The sequence below is a fragment of the Lactuca sativa genome, chromosome 2 (genome assembly GCF_002870075.4).
Source record: "Lactuca sativa cultivar Salinas chromosome 2, Lsat_Salinas_v11, whole genome shotgun sequence".
Classification (NCBI taxonomy): domain Eukaryota; kingdom Viridiplantae; phylum Streptophyta; class Magnoliopsida; order Asterales; family Asteraceae; genus Lactuca; species Lactuca sativa.
This window is the reverse complement of record NC_056624.2, coordinates 144417719-144433365: the sequence shown is the minus strand read 5'-3', so window position 1 is coordinate 144433365 and position 15647 is coordinate 144417719. Positions and strand designations below refer to the sequence as shown.

Sequence of the window (15647 nt, the reverse complement as noted above, 5' to 3'; positions counted from 1 at the left end):
TTCAATAGTTTTTCTTTTTCCACATTAATAATATGTGATTAAATATATACAATCACATACGATTAAATACATAACAAAAAATATTGAATCAAAAATGAAAAAACGAATAATATCAATACAAATCGTATGTGATTTGATACATATAATCACATGTGATTAAGTATATGAGTACAACTATTGAATTGAGAAAGAAATAATGAATCTTGTCAACATAAATCATATATAATTAGGTACATATAATCACATGTGATTATATGTATTTAATCACATATGATTTATATGGACAATATTTATTTTTGGGTTCTTAATTCAATAGTTGGTCTCGTGTATTTAATCACATACGATTTATGTGAAAAAAGATTTGTTTTCACGTTCTTGATTCAATAAGTCATATGTGATATATATATATATATATATATATATATATATATATATATATATATATATATATATATATATATATATATATATATATATAATCACATGTAATTATATACACGAGAAAAACTATTCACTCAAGATCATTAAAAAAAATTTATGTCCACATTAATCATAAGTTATTAAATAATTATAATCACATGTGATTAAATGTATGAGAAAAATTATTGAAACGAAAAATCAATAATGAATATTGTTCATGTAAATCATATGTGATTGGATACATATAATCACATGTGATTATATTTATCTAATCACATAGGATTAAAGTTGACAAAAAAATTTATTGAATCGAGAACGCAATAATGACATGTGTAATTAAATATATCTAATCACATGTGATTATATATGTATCTAATCACATGATTTATATTTTGTCCATATAAATCATGTGATTAAATACAAATAATCATATGTGATTATATACACATAATCACAGGTGGTGGTGGCATGCAGTGTTGTTTGGTGGTGGTAGGTGGTAGGTGGTGGTGGTGGTGAAGGGTTATGGCAGTGACATGTAGGGTAGTGATTATAGTGGGGGGGGGCAGTTGGCGAGGGCGAGTGGTGGTGATGGGTGGTGGAGACGAGTAAAGGTGATAGGTAGTGGTGGGTGGGTGAGGGCTGGTGGTTAGGGTAGTGATGGTGTATGGTGGTGGCGTGTGGTTGTGATGTGTGGCGAAGGTGAGTGGTGGTCGGTGGTTTTGGTGGGTGGTAAGTAGAGGTGATGGTGGCGGTGGTGGAGATGGGTGTGGTGATCGGTGGTGGAGATGAGTAGTAGGTGGTGGTGGTGGTTATGGTGGGTGGGTGGTGGTGGTGGTGACGGGTGAGTGGTGGTGGTGGGTAGTGGTGGTTTGGTGGTAATGGTGGTGGTTGGTGATGGTGGTGGCAGGTGGTGGTGGGTGGTGGGTGGTGGTTGTGGTGGGTGGTGGTGATGGGTGGTGGAGGTGGGTAGTGGTGGTTGGGTGGTGATGGTGGTGGGTGGTGATGGTTGTGGCAAGTGGTGGTTGTGGTGGGTAGTGATGAGTGTTGATGGGTAGTGATGGGTGTTGGTGGTGGGTGGTGGTGACGGGAGGTGGTGATGGGAGGTAGGTAGTGGTTGTGGGTGGTGATTGAGGTGGGTGGTGGTGGCTGGGTGGTGATGGTGGTGGCGGGTAGTAGGTGGTGGGGGTGGTGGTGGTGGTGGTGGGTGGTGGTGGGTAGTGATGGGTGGTGTATGGAGGGAGGTGCTTGGTGGTGGTGGGTGGTGGTGGTGGTTAGTGATGGTTGTGGTGGGTGGGTGGGTAGTGATGGGTGGTAGGTAGTGGTGGTGGGTGGTGGGTAGTGATGGGTGGTAGAGGTGGTTAGTGATGAGTGGTGGTGGCGGGTGGTGGTGATGGGTGGTAGGTAGTGGTGATGGGTGGAGAATTGTGTTAGTTAATGGGTTTTTTAATTGTTTGTAATTATTTTTCGATTTATATGAATATTATTCTATAATTTTATTTTAAAAATTGTGTGGCCCAAAATTGTTCTCAAATATTTTCGCGATAGTTAGGTTCATGTGAGACGGCCTAATTTGGTGAGACAGTGAGACGCAATCGTAGGCACTCATTTAGTAGATAAAACAAAAACATTTTTAAAATGCAAAATAATTGAAAATTTTTGAACTTTTTTTTCAATATTATATTCAAAATATATATTTTCCAAAAAAAATAAATAAAAAAGATACCAAAAAAGTAAAAAAAAAAAATAAAAAAAAAACATTTTTTACATATTCTAGTAATATTCTATTAGAATATTTCACGTATTTAAAAAAACAGGATTTGTTTTTTATTTTTTTAATTTTGTTTTAGTTAATTCAAGTTTCGAAAATAATATTTAAAAAAATAATTTTTGGATTTTTCCATTTATTTTGCATTTTAAAATTATTTTTTAGAATATGTACAGTGTAATAATCTATTAGAATATTTCACGTATTTTTCAAAAAAACGAGATTTTTTTAATTTTTTTATTTTTTTTTTATTTTTAGTTAATTCAAGTTTCGAAAATAATATTTAAAAATTTTTTTTAAAAATTTTTCCATTTATTTTGTATTTTAAAATTATTTTTAAATGTAGTCTGACGGTCTCACAAAATAACATGGTTTCAAATTGAAGGTCGTGACGTTTAACATAACCAAATTGAAGGCAACAACCGGAGTTTTTTCCAAAAAAATTTAATGATTATTTTGAACTTTTGTATCCTTCGTTAATGGTTTCTACTTGATCCACCTCAGGATTGTTAGATTATTGGTGTGGGTTTTGGTCAATATATCAAAGCATCTATTACTCCACAAATGGATATTAAATGTATGGTGTGATATTAGGTAGAGGTGGATATATCATATGGTACGGTACATACTTTTTCTCCAAATTATTTATTGTACTACTATTATGTGTATACAAATTAATTGATACAAATTTACAATAAGATATACCAAAAATAAAAACTAATATGAATTTTTAACAAGAAAACCAACAGATGTTTAGTACTTCATACTCTAGTATGCGCTCACGTTGAGTTAGCCCCGTCCTTTTGTCCGTTCTTTTGTTGTATCAAAAATACAGTTTCATCACAAATGTTACGTTCGCACCAAGTTTGATCTATTCCATTGAACTTACATATATCTTTATTACTTGTATAAATATTTATTTATTATGTAAATAGTTATAAAAAATACAAAGAGTTGTATTTATTATTTAATTAATTTATTTAAATTAACTGTACAAAATAATTTTTAAATTATTTTGAATCTAGACTAGAGATGTGATGTATACAAGGCGATATTTTAAACACTAACAAACGAAATATAAATTGTAGTTCAAAAAATAATTATTGAAGCTTAAAAATTTTCAACACTAACAAACGAAAATATAAATTAAACTAAATTGATATTTTACAGTTAATTTATTTTTATTATTATTTATAAGATAGCATAATTATTTCTTCTGTTTTAAAAATCGCCGATCAAACAGGTCCAACCGGAAATTGATAGCCGACACACATACATAACTTAGATGCACAACTTGGTAGATTATTTAGATTTAAAAATTTAAAATATTAAAATTGAAAATAATATACATAACTTTTATTCGATATGTTTTGAACTTGTGTGTGATGGACGTGTTTTTTTAAGCATTTCATAAAATAATAAAAATATTTATTCTGTTTCGTATTTTAATGTTTTTTTAATTAAATAAAAGTATTTTAGTAACTTTTATAAAAATAGTATTAATAAATTATCTATAAAAATAAAAAAATAATATTTTAATATATTAATTATATATAGTAAATAGATTTATAAATGTTAATTATTTATATATTAAAAAAACTATAATTAACCATAACTTGTAAGACTAGAGGGTATGGTGCGGTTTGGGACCGCACCTTGGTGCCACATCAGCAGGGAACACCGCCCCCAGGGTGCGGTTTCCTGCCATTGAGACCGCAGTGTGGCCTTTGAAGACCGCGATATTTGATTGGTTGGTCATATTCTTGACCGTTGAACGCAATTTCGTCTTTTTTTTTCTTTTTTTTTTGTTTTTTTTTCTTTCCTTCCTATATATATACACATATCAAACTCAATTTTTTTCACAATACAATCTTCTCTCTCTCAATTTTTTTTTTTTTTTTTTTTTTTTTTTTTTTTTTAAATCACCACTCTCCAAAAAATGTCATCTTCTTCATCTTCTGAAGAATTTCAGACTATTTTTGATACCGCTATTGCGTGTGTTCAAATGGCGGAACAAACATACAACGTTGTATGTAACAACGCAGCTGCAAGTTCTCAACAGAGAACACGAAGATATATTTACAGAAATCGTGAAGAAGCCAACCAACGTTTGGTGCAAGACTATTTTGCAGAGAATGCCACTTACCAAGGGTATTATTTTCGTAGGCGCTTCAGAATGCTCAAAGGTTTATTCGAACGTATAGTTGAAGATGTAACGAGGGAGTGCAGTTTTTTCCAACAACGCTACGATGCTAGAGGTACACCCGGTTTCACTCCGTTACAAAAATGCACGGCCGCACTTCGTCAGTTAGCATATGGCATTCCGCCTGATGCGTTAGACAAAAGTTTTAGGATGTCTGCTAGGACAGCACGAGACAGTCTCCATTTTTTCTGCAAAACTGTCATTCAGTTTTATGGTCCAAAATATTTACGTAAGCCTACACGTAATGACATCTTGCAATTGCAAGCTCATCATGCTAGTGTGCATGGGTTTCCTGGAATGCTAGGAAGCTTAGATTGTCTCCATTGGGCATGGGAAAATTGCCCTACAGCATATCATGGGCAATTTACACGAGGTGATCATGGTCACCCAACGGTGGTACTTGAAGCAGTTGCATCACAAGATATGTGGATTTGGCATGCTTTTTTTGGTTCTCCTGGTTCGATTAACGACATCAACGTTCTTAACCGTTCACCAATATTTAACAACATATACGATGGATCCGCACCAGATTCTTCTTTTCAAGTGCATGGAACGCCATATAAGTATGGTTATTATCTGGTCGATGGAATGTATCCTGAGTATGCTGTGTTTGTTAAGTCGTTTTCAGCTCCACATAGTTCTAGACGAAAGAAATTCAAGAGAGCTCAAGAAAGAGCTAGGAATGATGTTGAGCGTGCTTTTGGAGCTCTGAAGAAACGGTGGTTCATACTGAAAAAACCAGCAGCTTATTTGGGCGAGGAAAAACTTCAAGAAATCATGTATACGTGTATTATATTGCATAACATGATTATTGAAGACGAAGGAAGAGCGATATGTGCGTTTGACGAGGAAGAAATAATACCAGAGACACAGCCAATAGAAATTGGTGGCGAAGAGTATATAAACAGAAGAGCAGAGATACGTTGCAATGAAACATTTCATAATCTTCGCAATGACTTGGTGGAACACATTTACGGGGTTCAAAACATTAACCTTAATTTGGATCCACCGGATGACCCCGAAGACGAGTTCTCGGAAAACGACTTTATGTAGTTTCCTTTAGTTATTTTATTTATGTTTTTTAAGTTTATAGGGTTATTTAAATGTCATGTGTGTGGTTTTTTTTTTTTAGTAACGCAATGTACTGTTTTTTTTTTATTTTCAAGTAATGAAGAATTATGTTTTTTTTTTTATTAAAATAGAAGGTATATTAAATTAAATTAGTTAAAAAAAAAGAAGTTTTATTAAATTAAAATACTTAAAAAAAAAAACAAAAAAATAAAAGAAATGCAAAGTGTGGCACCACACCCTTGGTGTGGCAAGAAACCACACTTAAGTGGTAAAATGTGATGTGGCGCTTACGTGGCGCTTACGTGGCGAGGGAGGGAGTGCGGTTTCGGTGGCACCACTCCCTCCAGCCTAATAGTAACTTAATTATGCAATAATAATTAGTAAAAATATGCAATCATACTTAATTATTGAAAATTAATCATTAGAGAATATTCATCGATATGAAAGAAAGGATATAGATAAAGACAACATTTAATTATAATAAACTATAATAGGCTATTCATAATTTGCTTTATTAAAAAAAAAAATACAAATTCAACAAATAAAAAAGTATATATATATATATATATATATATATATATATATATATATATATATATATATATATATATATATATATATATATATATATATATATATATATATATATATATATATATATATATATATATATATATATATATATATATATATATATATATATATATATATATATATACTCTGTTAAGCGTTTTCATATTGATCGCTGTTCTTAACAAAAATGAAGTTATTTCAAGCTTACAGCTTACTGATCATCATCTTCGTTTCATTCACAGCAACATCAACAGCAGGTTCGATATACTCCAAGGCAGGTTGCGCACGTTTCTGCGGGGAAGTGCAGATTCCTTACCCTTTTGGGATCGGAGTAAATTGTTCTGTCAGTGAATGGTACGCTGTTGATTGCAACTCATCGACGCCATATCTCTCTGCACTCAACAACCTGGAGGTACTTGAGATAAACGTGGATATGCAAATGGTGGCTGTTAATGTCTCGTTGATCTCTGATTACAGTATCGACCTTGGTAGGAGCCCCTTTCTGTTTTCCAGATTACACAACAGATTTGTTGTTCGGGGTTGTGGAAATGCAGTCATCTTGGACCATGGAGGTGTTATCACTGGTTGTTCAACGATATGTACTCAAAACGACACTCTTGATGACATATGCCGGTCGTGCGAAACAACAATTCCTCATTATCTTAAGTCGTACAAAGTTGATCTCGCGGGTTTGGAAAGGCTTGGTGGAGATGGAAATTGTGGGTATGCGTACTTGGCAGATCGTTCATCTCGTATTTTTGGTCGGTATTCGGGCTACTCGGATTTCCGAATATCACTATTGTGGACTATATCAGATCGTGACTTCCATAAACTAAGTTGTTGTTCTAAGTGGCATAGACTCAAATTTGATTTAGGAGATGGGACTTCAGTCGAGTCGTGGAAATGTAACTACTCTTTACCATATAATGCAAGCCCTTACTTATTAGATGGATGCAAGAGTATGTAATTTCGTATTTGGTTTTTATTAATTTTGTGTGTTCGTTTTATAAGATTACAGTTTATTTATATGATGACGTGCTATTAGACATCGAAGAATGTTCAAGCTGCAGGAGTGATGGACGTGTGTGTAACTACGGTGATACATATGATGATGACGGCGTTCTTAGCAGTTGGAACTTCACTTGTTCAAGAAAAGGACACAACGGATTATCCAAGAACGCCATTTTAGGTAATGACTTTCAATGACTATTCTTTAACTAGATAGATATATGACTCATGTAATTATACGGTGTATTATATTGGTGATTAAAAAAAGTTATATATATGAACATATAAACATTACGTATTTATTTTAAAAAAAACCTTAAATATTAAAGTATAAACATTTAATATTTTTTAAAGTAAAATTTCAAAATATATACAAACAAAATGATAATAATCAAATAAATCAATTTCTACTAATAAAACAACTACTTTTTCTGTTTAGATCATTTTGGTTAAAATGACAATGAACTTTAAAAGAAATATGTCCAATTTTAAATTATATATATCGAAGTAACATATTAAAATTTGAAAAAATAAGGAAATAAATTACTGACTCATTAATTGCTTTTTATATCCTAAAAATTAGAATAGTTAATTAAGAAAATTGAAAATTACAATAAAATTACAAGTTGAAATTAATTTTCTAAGAATTAACCACAAAATTTCAAGTGTCAAAATGCATAAGAATTTGATATGTGGCAAAGAGATTTCATTTATTAGTATCGATTATGCTTATATTTCATATGCATCTATATTTTAACATTCTTAACCAGCTGATTAAATTCATATTAATATTATTCTATAAACCAATCAAGTTTAATTAAAACATCGGCTCATTGATAGTTGTTTTGTTCTATATATATATATATATATATATATATATATATATATATATATATATATATATATATAGAGAGAGAGAGAGAGAGAGAGAGAGAGATGATGATGAAATAACAACATCTAAAAGGTTCTATATCAATCAATATATAAGGGTATATTAGTAACTGTATATTTTAATTAATTTAAAATATAATAAAATTCAATCAAATACCCTTAAATTTAGGATCAGTCACCAAAAACAATAAAATATTCAATTTTTTATTTTTCTTATTAATGGAATATAAAAAATATTTTTACTCAAATTTATTTTAAACCTAAAAAAAAATCTTACAAAAATTATTATTTTCTACTATTTCACGTTTTTATTTTTTAAAAAAATGAATAGAAATCCAATTCCAAATTAATACACTTCCAGTCATAATTGAAAACACATCAAATTACAAATAATTCAATGTCTTTTTTTATCAATTGAAAATAAAAATAGTGTAAAAATTATCATTTTTTTATAAAATGAATACATCTAATCCTAAATAAATACATTCATTCACATGAATACACTACTATTCATAAATAAATACAATCATTTACACATGAATACATTGCAATTCACAAGTGAATACACCACGATTTATAATTTAATACACATTCTATCATATAATGAATACATCTAATACATCTAAATAAATACACTCATTCATATGAATACACTACTATTAATATATAAATACAATCATTCACACATAACGAAACTACTATTCATAAATAAATACATGTGTTATTCATAAATAAATACACATTATATCATTAACAAGTACAATACACTTATTGATCGACTACAACGACATCAAGAGTGAATCAGTATTGTTGAGTTCATCGTAGCCCAAGGTGGATTGAAGGCTTCCTTCCCGTCACTCCCTTTACTGTCGCTGTCATATTCATAAATCTTGCCATTGGATCACTGGATAAACAATGGATGGGATAAGGACTGTCACCACCATCCTTGGACTGTCACCACCACAAACATCTCTATCATTCTCTTTTCCGTCGAACAAGCAAGCCAAACACCGTCGTTCTTCATCTTCTTCTTACTTATTTCAAGCAACAAAACACCACCAAAATCTATTGATTAAGCTCATTAATTTATGTTAAAAAGCAAACCCAAAAACCCACCTCAAACTCCACAATTTTCAGTCAAAAAAGAAGAAAAAAAGGGAATCAAACAAACACCCACTTGAGCCTATCGAGTTCTGCTAAATCAAACAAGAACAAAAAAAGGAACCCTTACCTATTTATGAATCATTACTGCCCTTCTCGATCACCAAACAACCCAATATCAGGGCTTTGTCACCGGAAACCAATAGCAGACCCCACATCCCGCTACTTCCATTCTCTTTTCTTCTTCTCTTTGATCCAACCAAGCACCAAACGTGCCCCATCTTCAACCCCTGATCGTATTGTTGCATCCACCAAGAATGACGACCCACCCATCGTTGCCTCCTCCTTCTTCACGATCGGTCATCGACGGGAGGCTAATGTTCAATTGCATTCTTGTTTCCTTTGCTTCATCTCCAACTTTCTTCGGCCAATCGTACCCATAGATCTCCTTCGGACGTAACTTTTTTAGCTCCGATGTTGTGTATGGTGGTAACGGCTCGATTAGGGTTTAAAGGATTGAAATTTGTATTTAGAGAGTGAGAGGAAGAAGGATACATGAGTGAGAGATAAAGAGAGAGGGGCAGAGAGATTCGAACAACTTGACAAAAATAGGTTAACATGTAATGACCATATTACCCTTTAGACTATTAAAAATTTACAATCTCATCCCATGACTTTTAGATATTTACAATTTCATCTCATGACTTTTATAAATTATATTAGCCTTAGATCGTAATATTTGAAGAGCTCAGATCTATTCTCGCGTTCTCAACCTTTTTGGTGTTCTCATTTGATCCTACTCCTATATATATATATATATATATATATATATATATATATATATATATATATATATATATATAGAGAGAGAGAGAGAGAGAGAGAGAGAGAAAGAAAGAGAAAGGAGTATATCAAATGAGTTTAAAAGTCATGAGATGAAATTGTAAATTTCTGAAACTCATGGGACGAGATTGTAAATTTTTAATAGTTTAAAGGGTAATATGGTCATTACATGTTAACCTATTATTCAATTCAATTCTATTCAATATATATATATATATATATATATATATATATATATATATATATATATATATATATATATATATATATATATATGATCAAATGAGAACGCCAAAAAGGTTAAGAATACGAGAACAGATCTGAGCTCTTCAAATATTATGATCTAAGGCTAATATAATTTACAAAAGTCATGAGATGAAATTGTAAATTTCTAAAAGTCATGGGATGAGATTGTAAATTTTTAATAGTCTAAAGGGTAATATGGTCATTACATGTTAACCTATTATATATATATATATATATATATATATATATATATATATATATGTATATATTGGAGTAGGATCAAATGAAAACAATAAAAAGGTTAAGAATGCGAGAACAGATCTGAGCTCTTCAAATATTACGATTGAAGGCTATTCTCATAACCTGTTATTTAATTTAGGAAAATTTAATTTGGGCGTGATGCATGAAAAATTATACTCTACAATATTGACTCATAGTTTATTTCAGAAATTATACATTAAAAATATAGATAAAAGTGTATATAATTCAAAATTTTAGGCTAGTTAACTATAGTAAGATACACCCTGTGATTATATGGTAAACGGCCTCCAAAAACTCCTTAATTACAAACCAAAAACAATCGCAAAGAAGCAAACCAGTCAGTCTAATATTGAAAAGAAAGGATAATAGGTATTGAAAATTCCACTATCTACAAAGAAGATGCAATAAATCATGGGCTAAATCACACCAAGGAAAAGATGACCAACACTTCACTTCCTTATTGCATATAGGCATAAAATCGAATTAATCTCCAAAACTCTAGAAGAAAGGTTAGGTCCATTAGCAATTTTGTTCAAAAGAAGAGACAAAAACATTCACTTTTATGGGAGTATACTTTAGATTTCATTTAATGTAAGTTATTTTAGGGACCTCTTCTTTAAGTTCTGTTATGCGCTTAGAATCCACAATGCATTGATCTTCATAGAGTTCAATGGATTGCCACATCATTTTTCTACATTCCATACAACTCAATCAATTTTTTCCTACAATGCATTCAACTCTTTAAAGTTCAATAGAAAGTTACAAAAGCTAATTTATAGTATGTATTACTATTTGATATTAAAACACTTTTCATTTTCCCATTGAAAAGTTCAATGGTTATTGAACTGCAAACTCATTGAATGCCAAGGTGGCATGTCACTATGACAGTAGAGTTTCATCCATTGAATGACAACTAGACTTGTCACCTCATTCAACTGTCTCATTGAACTCACCATTGTGGATGCTCTTAGTTGATGTATCGTGATTGTAATGAATGTGAGACCAACTAATTTTAAACTGTAGTTTTGATAACTAAAAACCTATCCACGAAAGCATATTAATAGGGTTTTCTATATGAAAAAATGAAACAAAGAATTAAAAGAAGGATAGTGTTCTGTAGATATGTTTATGAGTGTAAGTAGCCTAAATTTAAATCAAGTTACAAGAAAATTAAACCTTTGACGATCACAATCAATGCTTTCATATGGTAGACTTCTCATCAGACCAAGAGAGACATGTAGTTCAATCCCAAATTCCTTTTGAGGTAAAAAAAATCATTAATATCCAATTTTGTGTTGGCCTTCATTCAGGTGTTAGCATAAGCATTGGTGCAATTTTTCTTCTAGAAATCATCAGTTTCTCATACAATATTTTCCAGAAAACAAAAGCTAGGAGGCAGAGAAGGAGATTTTTTAAACGCAATGGTGGTTTACTTTTAAAACAACAACAAGAAGCTGACCCATCTTTAGTTGATAAAACTATACTTTTCATGTCACAAGAGATGGAGAAAGCCACTGACTGCTTCAATGAAAACAGAATTCTTGGTCGAGGAGGCCAAGGTACAGTGTATAAAGGGATGTTAGTGGACGGAAGGATTGTAGCGGTCAAGAGAGCAAAACTAGTTGATGAAAGCCAATTAGAGCAATTCATCAATGAGGTTGTAATTCTTTCCAAAGTCAATCATAGGAATGTGGTCAAGCTAATAGGATGTTGCTTAGAGACGGAGGTTCCTCTGCTAGTTTCGGAGTTCATTTCAAATGGAACATTGTACAAACATATTCACTATGAGTCAGATGAATACTCAATGTCTTTGAACACGAGATTACAAATCGCTACAGAGGTTGCATCAGCAGTTGCTTACTTGCATTCGGCAACTTCCATACCAATATACCATAGGGACATTAAATCCACCAATATACTTTTGGATGATAAATATAGGGCCAAAGTCTCTGACTTTGGAACTTCTAGGATTGTGTCAATGGATCAAACTCATTTGACTACATTAGTCAAAGGTACTTTTGGCTACCTAGATCCCGAGTACTTTCAATCTAGCCAATTTACTGAAAAGAGTGATGTCTATAGTTTTGGAGTTGTTTTGGTTGAACTCTTAACGGGTGAGAAACCGATTTCATTAACTAGATTTGGTGAAGATAGAAATTTGGCTATGTACTTTAAGTCAGCTATGGAAGAAAAGCGTGTTATGTCTATTTTTGATGCAACAATGATTAAAGAGGGTACTAGGGATGAGCTCTTGTTAGTAGCTAATCTTGCAATGCGATGCTTAAATAACAACGGGAAAAATAGGCCAACCATGAAAGAAGTAGCAATGAAATTAGAAACCATAAGAACGTTGCATGTTCCCTCTATGGTTCAAACTAACATGGGACAACTAGTGTACAGGGAAGAATTAGCGATGCAAACGTATGGCGAATCATCATCAACATTCATGAGCTTCGATGACAACAATGCCAGTCAATGATGACAGAAGGTTAGTAAACTTTGTAATCAATTTACAATTTCACATGGTTAATTAAATTTGGATGTATTCTAAGAATTGCATTATTGTATATTATTCTAAATGTTTTCTTTTTTCATGTGCCAGTACTCTATTTCAATGATAGGTTCGATGATTCCCAGGTGTAGACATTGGTGAGGCACATATACCATTATGAATGTCATATATGAATCTACCACATCAAATCTATAATTGTTGAATGAGGAGCATTCGGCCAATCATTTTATTCTTGCTACAACTCTTGTTAGTTTTCTTTATCATAAAGATATATTACTCATTAAAAATATGTTCTTCATTTAAAGATTTGACTTAACAATTTTCAGGTTATACGCATGATATTTTAATTAGTTAAACTCTTTAACTTTGTTGTTGTGTCATTTGCTATTATACCATTCAGTGAAATATATCGAATATCAAATGAATAATAACAAATATGTTAGTTAGACGAAGCATTTTCATTATATATCCGGTTGATTTTTTTTTTGCAACAATATATATTTTTTTCAATTTAGGCAACAATATTGTTTTGAATACAAAAGAGTAAACTTCAAAAACTTTACATGCGGTTGCCATTTTTATTTGGTTCTTAAATGATTTTTGTTGAAAAAACACGTCATTTTGGTAGGTCTTGTTGTGACATGACCCTTAAATAAATATTTTCACATTTTTATCCTTAATTGTGTATGTTTATGTTATTAAAAATCAGAACTATATAGACCCCAACCCCACGATAACTGATACGGTAACCATAGCTGAAGGTCGGCCCAAGAGCGATAAAAGGTTACCAGCACGGTTGCTCGATTAATATAAGCCCAAGTAATTTGCAAGAAGTTGGATTAACAGAGCAATTCCTTAGTTGAATTAATCTCCTTTTTCAAGGAGTAGTGACATTATTTTAGCAGCATATTTATATGATTAGAGTGTAGGTTTCATCTTAGCTAGTTGAAGTGCTTATTTAATTCAACGTAATTTACGTTTTGGAGGTATGAAAAAAAAATATTTCTTAGCCAGTGGTTGCAGTGCTTATTTAATTCAATGTAATTTAGGTTTTGAAGGTATGAAAAAAAAAATCAGAAAATTGCTCAACTTCTTCGTCTTAGTGACTTCTTGTGGGAGATTTGTCATCTCAAACTAGGCCTTATCATTTAGTGCTTTCATCTTTTTTCCCTCCCAAAGCAGAATCCGGCTTCACCTACGACAACCTGAATATTGTCCGCCATGATCAAATGCTAACCCTCGTACATATATCCACCACCACCAAATTAGATCAACTTGCCCCATCCTTGCGGACAAAGAATAACAACCACCACCACCACTGGAAAGTAGCCTCCTTGATTAGGGGCGTGTACATATATATATATATATATATATATATATATATATATATATATATATATATATATATATATATATATATATATATATACACACACACAATGTTACAAAAGGGTCCCTATACTATACAAAGAATATATAAACAACTATAAATTAACACACCCCATCAGTTTAAACATGGGGTTTATAAATGTTTAGACTGTCCCAAAAATCTAAAATAATCGGGGAAAACCCAGTCCTCATGTCGTGACAGTAAGGGTATCACGTCGTGAAAACTGGTTATACCAGCTTAATGAATTAAGCCATTTTCAATTTATTCCATGAGCTCAAAAGCTCAGATCTGATTCAAACCAAGGTCTAAATGGATAGAGTTTTCAACTTTGTCCATTGAGACATCACTCTAAGACAAGATCTCGAGTCCAAGGTCCTTAATGGCAACTTTAATGCATATAATCACCCATTAAGCACTTAATTTATAAAGTATTCAATCCAAAACTTCCAGAAGGGCTTTAGGGAACCTAATTATCCTTAAAAATGCAAGCTTAATGGACATGCATCCCATGCATGTCCTTTCCCAAATCTTGGACAAAAGATGCCAAATGACCTAAGATCTAAGCAAAGTCTTCAAACCACCACAAATTCCTAGATCTATAACATATGATGCTCAAAGGACTTCGAGAAACCATAAAGTTGCAAAATGTATATCTTCAAACCAAACCAACTACATCAAAGGGACCAAATAATGACATGAAACCTAGATCTAAAGAGAAAAACAACAAAAGATGGAAACTTGCGGACTTACAAAGAGTCCAGAAGATGCACACAAGGATGATGCAAGATTACTTGGAGGAACTAGGCACCAAAACTTATCCTCCTTCTTTAAACCACTATTAAAACTTGAAAGAATGAGTTCAAAAGATGCAAGAGAGGTAGGGTTTAGACAAAGGGTCGTTTGGAGGTGATGGAGGTTGAGGATGAAGGAAATCCTAGCCCTTCACTTCCTTTAAATAGGGTCCAAGTCAGAAATTACGGGTTTACATATGATGAGGTGTCATATCGTGACTGATAGAGTGTCACGTCATGACACTCAAAAGATCCCCCTCGAAGAACGCGACCATGTCACGACCTGATAGTGCAGCTGCTGCGAACCGGATCCACGAACTAAACCAAACAACCATACCATACTTGAATAATTATCCGGTGCTAAACCCTAAGCACTAGGTCTAAAAACAGTCCAACTGACCAAGCCCACTAATGGCCCAAGCCTATTGGGCCTACTAAGGCCCAAAACCACAATCATAGGCCGAACAAGGCGAGCCAAATAAATAATTACAAACATTAGTGAAAGTCTTCACTTCAACGAAATAAGCCCAAAAACTCGATCCAAGCCCAAGACCAAAGCCCCAAAGTCCAAA

At 32.4% G+C, this 15647-nt stretch overlaps 2 protein-coding genes across 2 annotated transcripts; both read left to right on the top strand.

Moving 5' to 3' along the window:
* Positions 1-4124: 4124 nt before the first annotated feature.
* LOC111916199 (protein ALP1-like) lies at positions 4125-5441 on the top strand. The gene has a single exon (XM_023911846.2). It carries the CDS (start codon positions 4125-4127, stop codon positions 5439-5441), a length of 1317 nt encoding a protein of 438 aa, XP_023767614.2.
* A 758-nt stretch (positions 5442-6199) lies between these two features.
* Positions 6200-13258, top strand: LOC111915930 (wall-associated receptor kinase-like 2). Its single transcript, XM_023911591.2, has 4 exons — positions 6200-6991; positions 7078-7221; positions 11693-12870; positions 12985-13258. Exons 1-3 carry the CDS (start codon positions 6220-6222, stop codon positions 12859-12861), a joined length of 2085 nt encoding a protein of 694 aa, XP_023767359.1. The 5' UTR covers positions 6200-6219; the 3' UTR covers positions 12862-12870; positions 12985-13258.
* The last annotated feature ends 2389 nt before the right edge of the window (positions 13259-15647 follow it).

Bases quoted from the DNA above. Each gene is read 5' to 3' on its own strand.
- LOC111915930 (XM_023911591.2), top strand. From the start codon at position 6,220: ATGAAGTTATTTCAAGCTTACAGCTTACTGATCATCATCTTCGTTTCA. The intron at 6,992-7,077 runs GTATGTAATTTC...ACGTGCTATTAG, and splicing joins CTTATTAGATGGATGCAAGA to ACATCGAAGAATGTTCAAGC. The intron at 7,222-11,692 runs GTAATGACTTTC...GCCTTCATTCAG, and splicing joins ATCCAAGAACGCCATTTTAG to GTGTTAGCATAAGCATTGGT.
- LOC111916199 (XM_023911846.2), top strand. From the start codon at position 4,125: ATGTCATCTTCTTCATCTTCTGAAGAATTTCAGACTATTTTTGATACC.